Source organism: Acinonyx jubatus, chromosome A1 (genome assembly GCF_027475565.1).
Source record: "Acinonyx jubatus isolate Ajub_Pintada_27869175 chromosome A1, VMU_Ajub_asm_v1.0, whole genome shotgun sequence".
Taxonomy (NCBI): domain Eukaryota; kingdom Metazoa; phylum Chordata; class Mammalia; order Carnivora; family Felidae; genus Acinonyx; species Acinonyx jubatus.
Genome location: NC_069380.1, coordinates 39,068,389 through 39,088,622, shown reverse-complemented (window position 1 = coordinate 39,088,622; position 20,234 = coordinate 39,068,389). Strand labels below are relative to the sequence as shown.

The 20,234-nt window shown below is 34.9% G+C and overlaps 1 protein-coding gene and 1 long non-coding RNA gene across 4 annotated transcripts in view; one reads left to right on the top strand and one right to left on the bottom strand.

Moving 5' to 3' along the window:
* The window catches only part of LOC106970598 (uncharacterized), a 215,141-nt gene that overhangs the window by 48,472 nt on the left and 146,435 nt on the right, over positions 1 to 20,234 (bottom strand). The gene's annotated exons all lie outside the window — the stretch shown is intronic.
* Positions 3,939 to 4,431, top strand: LOC106970592 (nuclear transcription factor Y subunit alpha-like). Its single transcript, XM_053216276.1, has one exon. It carries the CDS (start codon positions 3,994 to 3,996, stop codon positions 4,246 to 4,248), a length of 255 nt encoding a protein of 84 aa, XP_053072251.1. The 5' UTR covers positions 3,939 to 3,993; the 3' UTR covers positions 4,249 to 4,431.

Genomic DNA, 20,234 nt, shown 5'->3' with positions numbered 1-20,234 from the left:
CAACTCAAATGTCTGAGAGGAGAGGAAACTAGAACTTAGGAAACAAGCTCCTGTGGTAAAATTTTGATTATGCAAGGAATGTGACACATCATATTTCTGATCTTGGTCGTTTGTAAGTTTATTTAAATATATTGAGAGAGAGAGAGAGAGAGAGAGAAATAGAGAGAGTATAAGCAGAAGAGTAGCAAAGAGAAAGGAAATAGAGAATCCCAAGCAGGCCCCATGCTGTCAGTACGAGCCCAGTGTGAGGCTCGATCCCATGAAATGGGAGATCATGACCTGAGCTGAAATCAGGAGTTGGGCGCTTAACCAACTGAGCCACCCCTGACCTTGGTCATTTTTGAATGAGATACGATTCACGGAAGATTAAATAAATAAGACTTAGAGGCTATTGCACACTCATTAAGTAAAAAGAAGCAAAAACACTAACACCATAATACATCCAAATACATCCAATTTTATAATGTAAAATTATGTTTTATAATTTAGATTGTCCTTATACAGTTTCTACAAAATTCTACAGGTTTATTTCTCAGATCCTACAGCAAAATATGAATTTGGAACTCATGTGGTGAGCTGATAAAATATTGGAAACTCTGTGTTACTGTGCACATGATTTAGAACTAAACACTCCCATTACAGGATTCATGATAGAATAATGGACACTAGTTGCTTAATGAGAATTAATGAAAAATTAAAAGTATATATGGATATTTTCTAATTTGTGGGTTTTTTTAATTTTAGAAAGATGTTCTCTAATAAGCTTTTTCTCATTCATAATTATGAAATGAAACAGAAAAGAGATACTGAATATAATAATATTGGAAAAGAAAGTAGCACATGACCAGAATAGCAAACAATGCAAAAGAAGTTAGAATTACAAAAACATTTATTGGCTACACATGCCATTAAAATTATGTATCAAAAGAATTATATGCACCATTTATTAAAACCATAATAACCTAACAACCATACAAAATGCATGGCATTATGCTTTCTCTCCCTGGTATCATTCAGGATATTTAATTTACCATATTTATTTTCTAAAAACAAGATAAACTTAAAAACCATTTCACCATAAGAATTTTAGTAGTAGAATTTTTCATCTTTCTGTATGGCAGAGCATTGAAAATCCAAATTGTAAAAATACACAGAATGGCACATTCTGTCATGCCTTTTGTTGAATTTCTTTCTTTCTTTCTTTATTAGTTTGTTTTTTCCATTTGCCCAAGACTTTCAGTTGTTTTAGCCTCTGGGAAATATCCTCACATTATAAAACCCACATACAATTTACAGTGATTGACAGGTTCCAATGATGAGGGATCAAAACTGGACCAGTGGGGGCATATATGTCAACAATGATACACAAATGTATCCCAGATATTCCCAGAATTCTTTTATAGATGTCTTACTAAACATACATTTTGCATCGATGCTTAATTTGCTTAAATCTGGGAAAATATTTCATACACTGAAAAGAGTAAATAATGAAGTAAAACCGAAAGGGCAAAATGCATTGACTGAAAAAGCACAGTTGACGCTATGAAGATGTGCAGCACTGAAAGTGAATAAAACAACAGAAGATTCTTTCACTACTTCTTGAAAGATAGCGTGATCAATAATGGAAGACTTTGTACCACTGAGGGATAATGGTAGGAATTAAATAAGAGCAGAATAGAATATGAACAGAAATAATAAGCTTTTTTTTCTGAGGTTATCATGAAGGAAGTTGCAGATAAGATGTCAGAATTGAAACCAAGGCTTTATAGGAGCCTCATGAATATTTTCTTTAAAATAAGCACGTGCAGCTTAAGACAAATACTGATGGGCACAATGAGAGTTCTCGATCACAAAATACATGAATAAATGTCAAACATATTTGTGAGGAAAGATATGAATGCAGGATGGTGTGAGTTAATAAAGTAAAAGTACAAGCCCTTAATTGGTGTGAATATTTACAAAGTATTTCACACCGTCCCTGTGGCAATTACATGGTAGAACTGAATAGAGGATGCACAGAATAGTGGACATTTAGATGTCACGTTTTTTTCTCATGTACAGCTCACTTTTTTCTTTTACTTTTCTTTAAAAATTTTCTATGAATGCTTTCCTATCTTTAATATAACCTTATTGTCCTTTACTGTGAACCCCAAGTACTTTATAACTCACCAATTCTGGCAGGTTATAGGGCTTGCACACACGGATGCCTTCAGGGTGTGTGGGCTGTGCAGTCGCCCGGGGCTGGCACTTGGAAGGGACTGACACTCAGTTCAATGCTCTACTGTTGCTGACTTGATAATTCCTAATAATTTTTAAATAAAGGAGCCCACTGTTCATCTTTCACTGAGCACTGCAAATTATGCAGCTAGTGTTGCATGCCTCCCCTTAAAGTTGAAAATCTATTCTGCTCTTTTCTTCCACTTCACAGAAGCACATTTCAGGAAAATTCCATTGCCAGTATAACCATCTTTAGAGTAGATTGCTGTCATTCTCTCTCATTTCCTCTGGGTGGAAGATTTCTGAGGGATATTCTAAATTGTCTAGAGATGTGACATCATATGATTATTATTGTTGCCTAAGGATTCCTCCTTATTGTTTTTCTCAAGCATTTTATTGCTATAGATTAAGTTAGGGGACTCAGGGCAACATAGATTTGTGAGGAAATGATCGACATAATGTTTTTAGGGTTATTGTGGGGCATTCATTGGGAGAAATCTAGGAGGAATTTGGTGAAATGGTCTGAGTTTAGGAGACTGGTTTAGGATGGACATCTCAGCCTTTCTGGTTTTCATGAAGCCATGGCTGTGGATGTCAGCTCTAAGGATGAGTGTGACAGGCCAGATACCTAGGAAACGCTGACTTGAGGGGTTGCAATGAGAAGCCCACATTAGACAAAAAGAGCAACAGAGAAGTAGAAAGAAAAAAGCAAATCTTGAGGGAGAACACAGCAACAATTCAGTTCAATTTCTTTATATGTATCTTGTGTTATGGCCAAATAGGACTGTTATCCTACTTCTTAGAAGACACCCTATCTGTTTTCCATACTTTCCCCACTTGTTTGATCAAAATCTTTTTCATGTTAAAAATCATGCTCAAATATCGCTCTTTCTGTGCTCTATTTTCTGATTTCCAGGCAGGGTTGTTACTCTGATAATATCCCTAAAACTTTCTTTCTACTTTTCTTTTCTCATAGTTTGTCTTTTCATAGGAATTTTCTGTGCTTTTCTCACTTTTCCTCCTGTGTTATAGATGGTTTTTATGAATAATCTTTGCTTAAATATCTTTGTATCTCCATCAGAAAGTAATACAGTCCAGTGTGCAGAAGGGTGTGCCTATAAATATATGTTGAAAAAAAAAAACCGTTAGAGTTGAGCTGAGCCTAACCAGATATGCAGAGAGGTTGGTGGCCCTGGCCCAGAGCCCATGAGTAAGTGCCTCTGGGCATTCCAGTCCAAGGAAGGCCTGCAGTGGCCAGTCCCATGCAGGGATGTTACCACTAGAACAGGTACACTGAGGGGTCTTGACCCTTGCAGAATGCTAGTGCCAAGTGGAGATGTGTCCCTTTCGCCTTCACCATTAGGTCCAGGTAGGTTCCACGTGCAAAGGGGTCTTGCCACAAATTCCCTTGAACTCTGCAGTGTTCTTCACAGTTTTCTGGGACCTCCAGAGTGAAGCTCTTTGTGAATGGAATTCTGACTTAATTGGACCATGGAACAGAATGCAGCAAATAGCAATATGTATGTCAACAAAGTAGATTGTCAGATTCAGTAGCAGGTCCAGGGGCATCCATGAGTGGTATAAGTCGGTGTTAATCACTGGCCAATTAATCACATCAACTGGCCATTGCCTAAACTGTTCCTTGTAGACAAGGTCACATTATCACAAAAGAACCTGTATCTGGGACACAGAACTTGTAGCAGATTTTCTTGGATCTGGGGAAGAAACAGAGGACACATGTTGCAGGTGTAGGGCCAACAGGACCCTACTCAGCAGATGATCATTCAGCAGCTGCAGGCAGCTTTCAGCGCCAGCCAGAAACAAACACGGCAGCAGATCACTGTTTCGGAGCAGCAAGCAGCACAGACTGTTGAAGGACAGACCATCTTCTATCAGCCAGTTAATGCAGATGGCATCACTCTCTACCAAGGCGTGACCACCATGTCAGCAGGCAGTTTGGCAGAGGCTCAGACTGTTCAGACAGAGGCCAATACCAACAAACCAGCAGTGGGCAAGGGCCCACCACTGTAACTCTACCAATGGCAGGCAAATGGTCAATTCAGGAGGGATGGTAATTAATGATGGTGCTTGGTGCTGAATCTGTGCATCTTATCCAAGGAATCCCTCTACCTGGGACAGAGAGGCTTGAAGAAGAGCCTCTTTATATGAATGCCAGATAATACCAACATCTTTGTAAGAGGAGGGATAAACTAGAGGCAGAAGGAAAGAAGGAATTACCTGCATGAAACATACCACAGCACAGAAGTGTGGTGAAAATGGGCAGGGCAATTATTTTCTCCAATGGAAAAAGATTGTCCCCCATATGCAGGAACCACACCAAACAAATAAAAAGACAAACAAACAGTGGTACAGATCATCTGAGTGTTCTCATGCCAGGCCATGTGATGTAGGTGATCAAGGTTACATTCCTTGCCACTGTTTGCCCCTATTTTAGGAAATTAATCAGCTCTTTTGAAGGGATACTTACAATCACATTTAGCCCTTTCATTCAGAGCAGAGACCACTTAGTTTTTAATAAGAGGCTCAGTATTGTACTTGCAGCAACGTCTGGCAAATTGAAATGGCAAGCTTTTGTCTTACCCTTTTAGTCCAGACCTATTTCAAACTGTGGATAACACTGGCATTTCACAGATTAGGATGAATCAAGGAACCCATTCCAGCCCAGCAACAAGACACAGGCTCGTAGGTTGACTGCGGAAGCAGACCACCCAACTGAGCAGGAAAGAACCTTCCCACTCATTCCTACAGGAATTTGACTAAAGAGCATCCATCCTGGCTGGGGAGCTCATTTTGACTAACTGAATGGACATGTTGTATTCATGGATAGCTTCCAGACATAGAAATTCAATCTTGTTACTTGGACACAGTAAATTCTCTGAGATGTAAGTATCTGTGTACACGCACACATACATACATATATACATACATATGTATATTGTTTAGCTTACAACAATGATTTGCAAAGAGTGTTCTGAGAAACAAGGTTCAGAGTATTGTAAGAGTTGCTAATGTCTGGCAGGAGGGGTCCTGTAATCATTTTCGTAATATACATGTTGAAAACTAAAGAGATTGCTATACTGCAGGACTTATCAAACCCTCCAGTCTTTTTAAGCTTTGTGAATAGCTAAGGGGGAGGTAGGGTATGCAGCACTTGCCAAAATTATTTGACATAATATCAATTTATTTGTTTCCAGAATCTAATGGAACCAACTTGCCTGTTAAATCTACTTTTAAGAATATCAACTTAAGATTTGATTGATTTCTTATAGAGTAAAACATGTGAAGCTACTTACTCATTCATATTCACATTAAAAATGACATTTTAAAAATAGTGAAATATTTAATAAAAATAAATCTATGTGGTATTTTATCTGATTTCTCTATTACTAGTGTTTTCACTGTTTAAATAATATATACTTTGTAATATTGTGGCTATGGGTTATTATAGTTCTATATTTGTATCTCTGAAATCATAACTTTCAATATTCTGGCCATACACATTTTTTCTCTGTCTTCCTAAATCTTACAGTTCCTAATTCTTCCTAAAGCTTACTACTATGACCTCAGTAAGAGTTGTAATTTTTTTCAGTTCTCTCCCACTCAATCAGATCATCCTTTCTTCACTGCTATCCATATTAACCCAAGAAAACAGGAATACACCAATAATTCTCTCACTGGATATTTGCAATGCTTAGCGTAGAAATTATTAAAAAAATAAGCTTTAAAAAAGATAAGAAGTAACATGCACTGGCAAGGCTTGGAAAAATGCAAACACTTTTAAACTGGTGGTGGGAATACAAATGGCTTCAGCTTATGTAAAACAGCATGTAGTATAACTACATGTTATACATGTAGTATACATAGTATACTATACTAAGTATAAAAGTATAACTACCATATGATCCAGTAGTGCCACCTTGGGATATATATCCAAAAAAGGTAAAATCAGTATTTTGAAGAGATACATACACTCCTATGTTTAGCAGCATTACTTATCATAGCCAAGATATGGAAGCAACTTAAATATCTATAGACAGATGAACAGAAGAGAAACTATGGCCTATACATACAATGAAATATGATTTAGCATTAAAAAGAAGGAAATAAAATAAATCCTTATGCATTCAATCTGGGTATTATAAGAGAAAGATACCACAGGCTATTCTATGAATGTGTAACAGGCTAACGTAACGTGGCCATGTGAGGCATAAACAGCTGCCTGGAAAACAGTGACACTCTGGGCTGGGACCTTAAGAGTTAATTGGAGTCAACTTGGTAAGATGATAAGGGAATTCCAGGAGAAAGGAAGGGAAAAAAAGAAAAGAAATAGTATATTTTAAAGACATAAAATAAATCATGTAAAACTGGGACATAGGAAATGAGGATCAATGTGGCACATGAGGCCACTATTAGTATATTAGTATATGTACTGTAGTTTCATTTTGCAAATATTTATTAAGTGCACCTGTGTGTCAGGAGCTGAGTTCACAGTCATGAACCGGTTCTTCCAGAGATCTCCTCATATGACAACACATTAATAGACCTTTTCTAATAATATTCCATGAACTACACTATACAGGTGTATAGATGTCTGGATAACACTGTAGCCTTTGGCATTCAGGAAGCCTTCCTGAACAAGGAGGCCTCTAAGCTAGTTGTGATTATTGGGGAAGAACTAAAAGTTCAGGGAAAGGTGGAATAATGATCACAGATATTATAGCAAAAGCATGCAAGTGCATTGAAACAAAAGAAGCATAAAAACTCATATAGTTCATAATCCTGCAATGTTCATTCTGAAGTATAGTTGAAAGGAACAGGAGGCACAATGAGTAACTCATAAGAAATACCATGAAAAACTTTGGATGCCCATTCCATGGGACTTACACTTTTTGCTAAAGTTGAGGGCATTCTGAAAAACATTGAGAAGGTAAGTCAGATTTGCTATTTAACAAGCACAGTATAGATATGGATAGTAATTTGTGGACAAAATAAATAAAAAAGAAGAGAAATTCAGAGTCATCACAAAAGTTCAGGAGATAAATGAGTACTGAAGATAAAGCAATGGCATTCAATTTTATGCAGTTGCAATAAGCATAATTGATTGCCCAAGATTCATTTCCCTTTTGCACTATTTGAATAGTGTTCAACTTTTTGTTTAAGAATCCTCCTTCCTCATGTATCTCAGTGCAGCCTGAAAACATTGACTACATCCCCAGCTGGGAAGAAAGGGCAGGGTTGATTTGAATGAACAGGTATGTTGTATTTTATTGGGCAGGCACTGATTAAGTACTGGGCATACACAAAATTATGTGGCCATTCTTGCTGGGAGCACTGGAACTAATGGGCTTTCTGTCAGGACATAAGTGGGAGAACCAAACTGCTGAAGCCATTATATTAATACTAAATCCATTAATACTAGTAACACGATCATAAACAAAGAGTCATTAAATACAGCAAAGCCATGACTGAACCAGGACTTGCCACAGCTCTACTTATAATTTAAGCCACTTTGTGTTGGGTTTTGGTTACCTTCAGCGGGAACCATCCTAAATGATAAGACAAATATATTTGGAGTCATCTAGATGATTCACAATTACATTTAGAACATTATTTATATCTTCCTTTAAGAGAACCAGTCTCTCTTTGCCCTCTGTAGGTTTTTGAGAATTATTACATTTTATAAAATCTGTGAAATTGGATAAGGCAAGTTTAGGCAGAAAGGGAAGCATTAACTTTCAATGTCCTTGCTTTAGCCTATTTTATCAGACCCTTAAAGTTATTTTTATATTGTTTTGGTACTTAATTTTTTATAGCATGTGAAAATGTATTTGTCTGCCAGGGCCCGGAGAGAATTACAGAGAAGGCTGACAGATGATTCTGTCATCACTCTAAATGTCATTAGCCCGGCAGTTTTCTCCAGAGCAAACGGAAGTACATACATAAATGGGGAAAAATTGGATGGCAATATAAATATTTTCATTGTGATTTAATGATGTCTAGTCACTGAACAAATAATGTTCTCTACATGATTTATATTTAATATGTAAACTAATATGAGTGTTAATGATAGTTTTTATCTTTTCTACATTCCATAATAAGTATATGAACAATAAATGATTTGTATATCACACAGCATGAACTATAAGTTTTTACTCAAAAACTATGGTGAGTGACACGTCATTTTAATCAGAGATGTTTACAAAAAAAGACCTACAACTGCCTAGTTAAGCATTTCACTGGTTTAAAATATATAGTAATTGTACTTAGCATGGCAAACAAAAACCAAAGTCTTCTCTAAGTGAGAACAGGCTAGTGTCCAGCCTATACATATTTTTCTTGTTTTGTTGTTCGAACATTCATGATGCAACCATGCTGTGTATAATTGCAGTTTTTAAAAAGGTGCAAATTCCTCTCTTTGTGTCATTTGTTTGTCTCTTGCTGTCTGAAATGTTTGCCTTCCCACTTATTCTAATTGGTGAACTGCTTCTCATTTGCCAGCCTTAGCTCAGATTTTACTTTAATCAGATCTCAGTTGACTCCCATAGGTGGCAGAAATAGACTTCTTTCTCTAACATTTAAGAAGATGGTAACAGTATATGAGAAAATAATCTGACCAGTTGCATTCCCATAGTACTTTGTATATATCATTATAATGCTAACAGTAGTGGATTTACCATAACACAAGTGAAACTTAAGACCCAGAACCCCTCACTTGCATAATCTCCTTGAAGTGCCTATACATGGTTTTTTATTTGTGTCCTGTGACATTTTTCTTAAAGAGCATCCTCAAAATTGTATAACCTTCAAACCCAGATACATACTCATTCCTTACACTGTCTCATTCTTGTCTGAGGGATTTTCAATGATAAGACCTTGTCTTATGCATGCTTATTTCTTTAGTGATTATCACACTTTTATGTAGAGCAGAGTCAATTAAGATATGTAAAATAAATCGTATCATTGACTTCATAATGGAGTTGGGTATAAAACTGGAAAAAAAAAGACAAGAGAAAGACAGAGGAAATTCCTTTAGGGAAAAAAAAAAAGAGGAAGAAGAGAAGTTGGTACACTTACTTACCTGACACACTAGAAGATAGGACCAGAAAATACCATGTTAGTCTATATAGGTGGGCAGCCAATTTGACAACTAAGTTTAAGTTTATTAAAAACACAGCTTCAAAGTTTGAGGTAAGTAAGTAAATTGGGTTGGTGGGTTCAATTTTTCAGCTGTGTGGTTGTGTTTGATAGACAATCATTTTCACATATTTCAGATTATGGGAAAACCCTCTATAAAACATTGGATTATTTGAGAGTGTACCTTGGGGAAACAGGGTAAAAGGATTTCTCTGACTCTGATACAACTCTATCAATATCCATAATCTGCTTTGGGGAGGAAAGTGATAAATGAGACCTTAGTTTCTACAATTCTCCTGTTCCCATGTTGTAGTGGAAGAAAAATTGTCTGTCATTCACTTATACATATTTAAGTTCACTTGAACTAGAAATATACTTCAAAACATGTAGTAATTGAGAAATTCATATTTTAACATAATTTTTATGAGATATATGGTAGTTATTAGTAGTTTATACTACAAGAAATGTTTACTCAATTTCCTGTGATGCAAATTGAAGTGAATTTCATGATTTGTACCTAAAGTACTTATGTATTGTTACTCATTTCTCTTATCTCCTACTCTTCAGCCCTTTTTTCTATGTACACTACCTTAGCACTTTCATTATATGTCTTTTTCCCTTTCTCTCAGGCATATTAGCTAATTAAAAAGGGAAATTGGGATGACTAATGCTAATATTCTTAAATGAATTATTTTTGGTGATATTTTTCATTTAGGTGTCTGTTTTAAACTAAAAGTTATCACACATTCGTATCTCTATTTGTGCTAATTTCTACTTATTAATAAGCCCATTGTTTCACTTCATAAAATGGAATAAGCCCCAAATTATTTTCTTGTTTAATGTCTTAGTTGTAGTCTTAATAATGACCTAACACACACACACACACACACACGCACATGCCCACACACACACTATTTTCTGAGGTCTTAAGTAAATAAATTCCATTTCGAATACAAGCCTGAACATAAGGGAACAGGTACATTTTGCATTACTACCTTCCCCTGTAAAGTATTAATAATATGCTTCACCAGTCTTAATTACTTCAATGACTTCCTTAATTTAACAAATTCAACTTTCTTCATTTGTAATTTTGCCAGAATAATTGGGTAACTAGGCAATGCAGGTACCTAAACAAATTAGGCATTTTAATAAAACTTCATTATTCACAGTTCATTAGACAAAAAGTCCGATTTTTTTTATTAATTTCAATCATACTATAGGGCAAGGTTCAACGTTAAACATGATACTTTGTCCTTTTAGGTTTAAATTGTTCCCAATGTGAAATATAATCAATTTCAAACTAGTGATAAGTCATTTATATTGTGTTAGAAGGTATAATTTCAGTTTCTCTGAGTTTGAAAGAAATCAAAATGCACTTGATAAGAAATAGGTCATAGAACTAACGAAAATTTAAATATACTTTTTATGAACTTTTTTATTTGCCTGCAAACTTGTATGTTTTTATGGATTCTAGTTGATTTTTCGTAAGTGGTTTATGTCTGTTGACCAAGTGGTTTATGTCTATTGACCTTAACATTTCCCTCAGCTTGACTAAATTTTATTATTTTATTTTTATTTTTTTAAATAAATATGTTTTTGTTTTTGAGAGAGAGAAGGAGAAAACACCGGTGTGGGAGGGGCAGAGAGAGATGAAGAGAGAGAATCCCAGGCAGGCTCCATGCTGTCAGTGCACAGCCCAGTGAGGGGTTTGATCCCATGAACTGAGATATCAAGACCTGAACTGAAATCCAGAGTCAGACGCTTAATCAGCTGAGCCACCCAGGCGCCCCAGCTTGACTAAATCTTAGTCTTCTGACTTTAAGCTCCTACATCCCTTTTCTTAGAGCATTTACTTTAGAAAACTTTTGAGTTCTTTCTCCATCCCTTTGAGGTGTAAATCTTTTAAAAAGCCGTTTGCCAATTTTATAGCCCAAAATATATTTTCAAAGACTTTAGAGGAATCTCTCTGAAATGTGGTCATCAAGGAATATATAGCCCAGTTATATCCCAGTTTCTGGATGAGGGTAGGTGCTTTACTGAGGCAGTCTCCTAAAAGGAGACAGGCAGAGTGTTTCCCTTTGGCATCAAATGGGAATTATGTTATAGATTCATGATGTCAAGTTGGGAATATGTAGTGTATGTGTGTGTGTGTGTGTGTGTGTGTGTTCTTCAAATTAATTATGGTTATTTAGGAAATGGTGTCTGATGTTTCCCTTATTCAAGTCTATTCCAGACCCAAAAGAGGTCATATGTAATAAACTCTAGATTGGCATAGAAGTTTCTCAGTCCATCAGTTAACAACTGTTTGTTGAGCACTTTCAGTGTGCCAGCAAGTGATTAACATCTCAGCTATACTGAAACCAACAATCTGTTCAGAAGCACAGCATAAAAAAGTAAGTAGTATCTGAAAAAAATAAATAGATACTATAATAAATAAATAAATAAATAAATAAATAAATAAATAAATAAATAAATAAGTAAGTAAGTAAGTAACAGAATAGAGCCTGGAATGTACATGTGCTGGATCCTTTGTCTAGACAAAGGTTGTTTCGTTGTTTCATTTTCCCTATGTAGTAGATTTTTAAAATAATCTTTTGGAAAAAGAAAATGAGCTGTTTCATATTTTCAGCTGGGTGCAGCCTCAAAATTTTTTTCTTCTGCCGAACTGTAATCTCAAACCTCATAGCTGTTGAGGAGGGTATTTGAGAAAGTGGAGATCTCTTATTAAGCTTTTCCTGGCCCCAAACTTTCCTAGTTATCATATCACCCATTTTGTTAGTTACAAAAAGTTCATATTAAGACATTATGTCCCACCTTTACGTCTACACCATTAACTATTAGAATATGTTTCATCATTGCTTTCCATGATCTGCTTACACCTTACCCCATTCCCCAACTTGCTTTTCTACTACTCTACACTGGTTAAAACAAACATAAGAAAACAGATAAAGGTATACTAAAGGACAATGTTGGACTTGTAAAGATCTATATACTTGAATTTTTTATTTCTACATCTAGTTTATGCAACTGTCTAGATACTAAACTGTCCCCACCAAAGCCTATCTGCTTACTTAACACTTTATCAAGTTTAACAAACATCATATATACAACCTAACACCCTTGAATAGCTGTCAGTTTATTAAACTATTGAGAAGAGTGAGAAAATTTTTTTCCTCATCTATTATATACCAGTTATCAGTAGCATTATTTCCATATAACAGGATTTCCATATTACAAAATCACAAGAAGCTGAAGATGAGAGAATTTATCCTATGTCATTCTGCTAAGAACTGATAGAGCAATTTTTTTCTTTTTTTTTTTATTGAAATATAATTAACATACAGTGTATTGTTAGTTTCGGGTGTAGAATACAATGACTCCTTTATCTATTTCACCCATACCCCCCCACCACCTTCCCACTGGCAACCACCAGTTTGTTCTCTGTATTCGAGTCTGCTTTTTTGTTTGTTTGTCTCTTATATTTTCTTTGTTCAATTGTTTTTTTTTCTTAAATTCCACATATAAATGAAATCATACGGTATTTGTTTTTCTCTCATTGACTTATTTCACTTAGCATTTTACCCTCTAGGTCCATGCATGTTGTTGCAAATGGCAAGATCTTGTTTTTGTTATGGCTGAGTAATATTCCATTATATATATATACCACCATTTTTTTTATCCATTCATCTATCATCTATCAGGGGACACTTGGATTGCTTCCATATCTTGGCTATTATAAATAATGCTGCAATAAACATAGGGGTGTGTGTATCTTTTCAGATTAGTGTTTTCATTTCTTTGAGTAAATACTCAGTAATTACTAGATCATATGGTAATTCTATTTTTATTTTTTGAGGAACGTCCATATTGTTTTCTACAGTAGCTGTTCCAATTTGCATTCCATAAACCAGCAGTTATGAGGATTCCTTTTTCTCACAACCTCACCCACACTTGTTATTTCTTGTTCTTTTGATTTTAGCCATTCTGACTTGTTTAAGGGGATATCTCGTGGTACAATTTGAATTTCCCCGTTGATGGGTGATGTTGAACGTCTTTTCATGTGTCTTTTGGCCATCTGTATGTCTTCTTTGGAGAAATGTCAATTCATGTCCTCTGCCCATTTTTAATCAGATGATGATGATGATGATGATTTTGGTGTTGGGTTATATAAGTTCTTTTTATTTTGGAACTTAACCCCTTATCAGATATATCATTTACAAATATATTCTTCCATTTAGTGGGTTGCCTCTTTGCTTTGCTGATGGTTTCATTTGCTTTGCAAAAGCTTTTAATTTCTGTGTGGTCCCAATAGTTGAATTTTGCTTTTGTTTCCCTTGCCAAAGGAGACACATCTAGAAAAATGTTTGTATGGCCATTTTCAAAGCAACTGAAATTTCTTTTGTCCTACATTTTCTTCTAGGAGTTTTATACTCGAAAATTTTATTCACTTTTTGATATAGTTTAAGAGAGCGTATAGGACATTGATTTGACATCCATGATTTTGGATCTTCCTTTTTTTTTCCTCTGTAAAAGAACTTACAAAATTTGCCTAAAATTTTTGAGTATTAATTTCCTCATTGGTACCCAAATCAAAGTGTTAATTTTGAGGGTAACTGCAGTAACACATGTGGTTTGCTTAGCCTATAGGTCTTAACTGAATACAGCTACTTAGAAAAAATATAGAGAGATCTTTTCCTTTTTTAAAATAACCTTTTTTCATGCTTTTTCATTTTCCTTCAGGCTGTTAAAAAAGAGGACTTCACTATTATTAAAATATTTGAGAGTGATCTATCTTTGGAATTGTTTGTAGTTTTATTTTACAAAAGCAATTATCTTATCAAAGTTAAAATCCTGTGTAACATGTTGATGACCAGTAGCTCTTGAGAACCAAAAATGGCAGCTAGAAAGTAAATTGAGTTATCATTTGATAATTGTTTCATTGGCTATAGCTTAAAACCTAGTTGGGTACTTGTGATTTATTGTTCTTAGGTTTGATTTCATAATCTTGAGGCATTTACAGGCTTAGATTTTGGTTTGCTTATGTAGGCTACCACTGCATTAGAGCTACTTCTGTTCAACAGCCTCCTTGTTTAAATAATTTAGCACTACTTACATGATATGGAAATAGATGAATTGTTACCATTCAATAAGTATTGATAAAGGTGAAAATTAGGAAAGCCATTGACATCAAAGGTAATAATCATACATAGAAGAAAATCAAATTAACAGGCCAGGAAAAAAATGAGTGTTTATTTCAAAGTATGAGGTGAGGTAAATTCATGGGCTTGAGTATGTGGGGAATCTGTGATGATGTAGCTTTTAGTTCCAGGTAATCATTAGTCGTGTAAACACCACTACAAACCAAATCAGAAGCATTTACAACTAAAAGTTTAGAAGTAAAACAGAGAAGAGAAATGTCCCCTTACATCCCTCTAATACACTGGTAGAAAAATAAATATTGTCCTGGGAAGTGATTCACCCACTAAAAGGAAGAAAAAGAAAAGGGAAGGTGGGCATTAATGAGAGTTCAATGATTTACTGGTGTACTAATGCTAATTAATTGAACCAAATTTAAAAGAACTTAATTTTTTTAGATTAGTTTAGTTTAGTTTATCTTAGTTTAGCTTAGATTATTATATTAGAATGAAAGAGAGAGACAGAGAGTTCGAACAGGGGAGAGGAAGAGAGAGAGTGAGAAAGAGAATCCCAAGCAGGCTCCATGCTGCCAGTGATGAGCCCAATGCAGGGTTCAAACTCATGAACCCATGAGATCATGACCTGACCCAAATCCAGAGTCAGGATGACTCACTGAGCCACCCAGGCACTCCTCATTATATTAGATTTTTGAAGTTGCAACTATTTAATCATTTAGTAACTTTTAAGTTTATTTTGTCTCTGTTGTATTTTAGAAACATTGGGAACTACCACTTAGTTGTTATTGTTCATTCAAACACTGAATTTCCTCCTTGCTTGATAGTCAACAGGAACTACTCAGCTATCTTGAAGTGCTCATTACATCCCTGCTTTTTATGCCAACTAAAGAGAAGCATAAAGGTGGTTTTGGGTTCATTCACACCAATCACTCAAGTAGTGTATTAAACAGTGAAATTCAACTGAATAAATTGTAAAGATCTTACTGTCTTTATTCATAGATTCATAATTCAGGTAGCATCCCATCTAGCACATAGAAAAGGAGCTCTGAGGAGCCTTACAAAATGGAAGACTTTTTTAGGCAGAAGGAGGCAGGACAAAGAGTAGAGTATTTCAGGCAAGGCCACCTTCCTTAGGGGAAAATGAGGGGTCTATCAGGTGGATTACTTCACTAGTATTGACCAGGAAATTACAGATTGACTGGTTAAGATTAGACTTGTGGGAGAGGCTGGAACCGCAATCAGGTTAGATATTAATTCGTGATTTGGTGACAAGTTTGGGCACAAATGACCCCATTTGGGTCTTGTTCTCTCTCTCTCTCTCTCTCTCTCTCTCTCTCTCTCTCTCTCTCTCTTTTAATTTAAATTTTAGTTAGTTAACATACAGTGCAATATTGGTTTCAGGATTAGAATTCAGCAATTCATAACTTCCATATAACACCCAAGACTCATCACAACAAGTGTCCTCCTTAATAACCATCACACTTTTAACCCATCCCCTGCCCACCTCTCCTCCAGAAACCCTGTTTGTTCTCCATAGTTAAGAGTCTGTTTGATGATTTGCCTCTTTTTCCCCCTTAGTTCATCTGTTATTTCTTGATTCCACATATGAATGAAATCATATGGTATTTATCTTTCTTTGACTGACTTATTTTGCTTAGCATAATACATTCTAGATTCATCCACTTCATTGCAAATGGCAAGATTTCATTCTTTTGATTATGGCTGAATAAAAACCTCTTTGTGAATCACTTTTGTCAGAGAGAACCTCCCTGTAACTGTAAAAAATACTATATATTCTTTGTTGAAGTTTTCCTGGACTTTCTTTTACTGCTTCTGATGAGATGAACATTGAGCATTCCATCCTTAAATTACCCATGCATCTCACAGCACTGAGTTTTAAAACTAATATAATGAGAACTGCATATTCTCCAAATTTCCCAGACTGTAAAAATTGTTTTATTGTTATTGGTTATAAATATTAGAATTTATTCTATCTATTATTTGCTATTTATTTAGATGAATAACAAATTATAAATACTGAGTAGCTCGGGGAACAAGAACTTTTCTGAAACAAGGGTTTCAAAGTTTTTGAAAGGTTTTGTTAGGTGGTTTTCAAGTTGAACACAGCCACACACTTAAGGCATGAATAAAAAATATTTTGACCATGATGAAAGTCCCTGATTAGAGATTATAGCTTGCTTTGAGAAAATAAAATATTCAATGGACAAAATGACATATGGCAGGTATGCCTTGGGATGATTAAAGCTCTTAGAGTCATTTCTTATGACTTGCTTTATAAAACTTAAGTTTTCAATAAAATCATCCTTTACAGAATTTATATGGAAAACCATGTTGACATAACTCCTCCTTACACTCTTGTAGGGAATAATTTTGGAAATAAAATCATGCCCATTCTGATACTGAATTGTCATATTTTTAGATATCTAACAGTGTCATCATTTAACTAAGGTAGTTGTTAATTTCTCTGGAAACAGTTTTTTGTGGGTATATCATCATGTCAGTATTGCTGTTTCCTTTGTTTGGGTTCTACCTGTCTTCTAAATCTTGTATGACATAATCCTTATGAATTTATTTTATTTTTAATTTTTTTAGTTTATTTATTTATTTTGAGAGTGAAAGAGAGTGTGCATAAGTGGAGGAGGGGCAGAGAGAAGGGGAGACAGAATCTCAAGCAGGCTCTGTGCTGATGGCACAGATGCAGGGCTTGAATTCATGAACTGTGAAATCATGACCTGAACCCAGATCAAGAGTCGGATGCTTAACTCACTGCACCACCCAAGCACCCCATGAATTTATATTAGGAGAAGAAATTTCATTAAATCCTAGGCAATATTATATTTTAGATGTAAGGAAAAATACAAATTAAAAAAGAAGAGGCTTAATTCTCCCTGTTGAAATTAAGGAAGAATTAGAAAGTTTATAATTGGAAACACTTCTCTTGTTGAAATGTATGTAAATCTTTTTAAAAACTACATAGGACTTTTGACTGCTTTATGACCCAGGAATGCCTTTCTTAAGGACTCAGGAACCATCTCACTGAAATGTAAGCATCAAGAATGATAGCACCCCTATCTCCATGTTTCTCTGATTGGATAGAAACCCGACTTCAGTGGGCACTTTGTTCCAGATTGCAAAACCATCTCCTGTCTTAAAGATACCAGAAATTTGTTTTTCCTCTGTACGAAGCCAATTGGCTAACACAGAGCATAGTCCCTTTTACCAGGTAAATCTAGGTCGAATCTGTGTGACAAATGGTCTTGTCAAATCCTCTTACATGAAGACTGGTTATTGTTTATCTTGAGAATACGTGTGTAATGGGTTTGCTCTCCTAAGCTATATAAAATGGTGAGATTTCTTTCTGTCTTTGCAATCTCTTAGTGGTTTGCCTGTAATGTGCATCGCACTCTGGTTTAATGCTTTTTCAATAACACAGTTTTCTTTGTCTACTAGGTTTATGGAGAAATTTTCTTTATTGGGAGAAGATTTTATTTCTAATTGTGATTCCCTATCACAGGTCATTCTTAAACATCTGTTTCTTTTTCTGTCCTGATTTGCTTAAGAATCAAAAGATATTTGAAAAAAAAGGATCAAAAGGTATAAAAACATCAGTGTAGACAAATTTTTAACTATATATTTGTCTTAACATCTATGGAAACTATGATTAGGATATTTGTCTTAACATCTATGGAAATTATGATTAGGAAATTTATGTATCAGAAATAGTTTTTCTAGAGCCACTGAAATAGAGTTTTGAGTTTTTAAATATAAGATAAGTAAATTTTTAAAGACTATTTTTTTAGAGAGGTTTTAGGTTTACAACAAAATTAAGGAGTTACAGAGAGTTCCCATATACTCCCTGGCACCACATTTATATAACCCCTTCCATTATCAACGTCACTCACCAGAGTGGTACTCTTATTTTTTTTCCCAAGGATAAACTAACATGGACACATCAAAATCACCCAAAATCCATAATTTACCAAGGAGTTCACTCTTGGTGTTGAACATTTATAGCTTTGGACAAATAGATGTATAATGATTTCAGTTATTTCTAGAAGATTTTTCTTCCTTTACAGAATCACACACTGGAATCAATGTAGATTCTTGAACTTTCTTTGTGTACGTTGAAATTTCCTTGTCACATCCCAGTAATATTTTTCTTTCTTTGACAGGTTATTCTTAGTAGTGCTATGCTCTTGGTCATCAGTTTTGAATTGCCATATATTGTTTTAACCAAAACTTTCAATTTCTAGGGATTTGCAGGTACCCCATATACCCTGCAAAAAACTGTGCAGAATGATTTCCTGACCATTTCTAAAATAACTGAGGGCCTTACCCACAAGAGTTGCCTCTTGGGTGACTGAAATCCCAAGGAGACCCTTTACTATTATATAAATATATAATGTAGTCTAAGTTACATAGTCAAAAAATAAAGCTAGAACAAAGTTCAATGATACCATAGATATTGAGTTGATAAAATTATATTAAAATGGTATATTCATTTCTGGGAATAATATTTTAAAACCCAGTTCAAGAAGAACCTTTAATTTTTTTTTTAAGTAGGCTTCATGTCCAGTGTGGGGCTTGAACTCACAACCCTGGGGGCAAGAGTTACATGCTCTATTGACTGAGCCAATCAGGAACCTCCAAGATGAACCTTTTTAAACTTTAGCTCTTCCAAAGCTGAACCAATAAGACAGTGAGCAATGCTGAAACTATCACATGAGAATAGATTTTCAACTCCATCTTGCAGTTTTAATCATGTACCATTCGCTAATGATATAGAGGATACAAATATGAATATGTTAAAAGCTTTTCTCCCATAGAGGCTTTTTCAATATAGTAGAATGGATAAGTCAGATTCACAAGTATATATGCATTAGTGGATTTAATTTAAAGGAAAAATTAGTCTTTAAGTGATTTCCGCATTAGTCATTTCTTTTACATCCTGAGATGATTAAAGAAAATAGAGGGTGGATGACAGTGTTTTTACTTCCTTGTGTGGTTCACCATTTGATTTAATAAGCCTAAACTGGAGAGAGAAGAAGGTATACGAGCTTTATCATTTCTAATGGATGATACAAAAATTGTACAAACAGCATAATATGGCACTGCAATGTTCAGATAAGGTTAATTTTAGCTACAATAATAGTAATCTCAAAATATCAGTGACTAAACAATGAAATTTTATTTCTCATTAACATGAAAAATTGATGGGGTTTTAGTAGGCTTTCCTAGCAGTCTGCCTCTTAAATGGTAGCTCATCATTGCCATCAGAAAGGATATCATGGACAACTTAATTGAATTAAATGTGTATTAAAAAATTATTTCCCCAAAGTTTTATTAAAAACAGGTTGCAATTATTAAAATAAACTGCTAGTGATTCTATATTCCTGAATATTTTAAGATATTAAAAAGCATAATTTATAGAATATAAAAATATAATACCAAAACCATAGTTGTCTAGAACTAAATCAAATGTTTACTATTTAATTGAAGGAAAGGTATTTTTTTCAGTAAGTGTAAAAATCCATTGAAAATATCCATGAGGCTTTTTCTTTCTTTTTTATTTTTTAGTTTATTTATTTATTTTGAGAGAGAGAGAGAGAGAGCATGAGTGGGGTAGTGGCAGATAGGGAGAGAGAGAGAATCCCAAGCAGGTTCCATGCAGTCAGTGAAGAGCCTAAT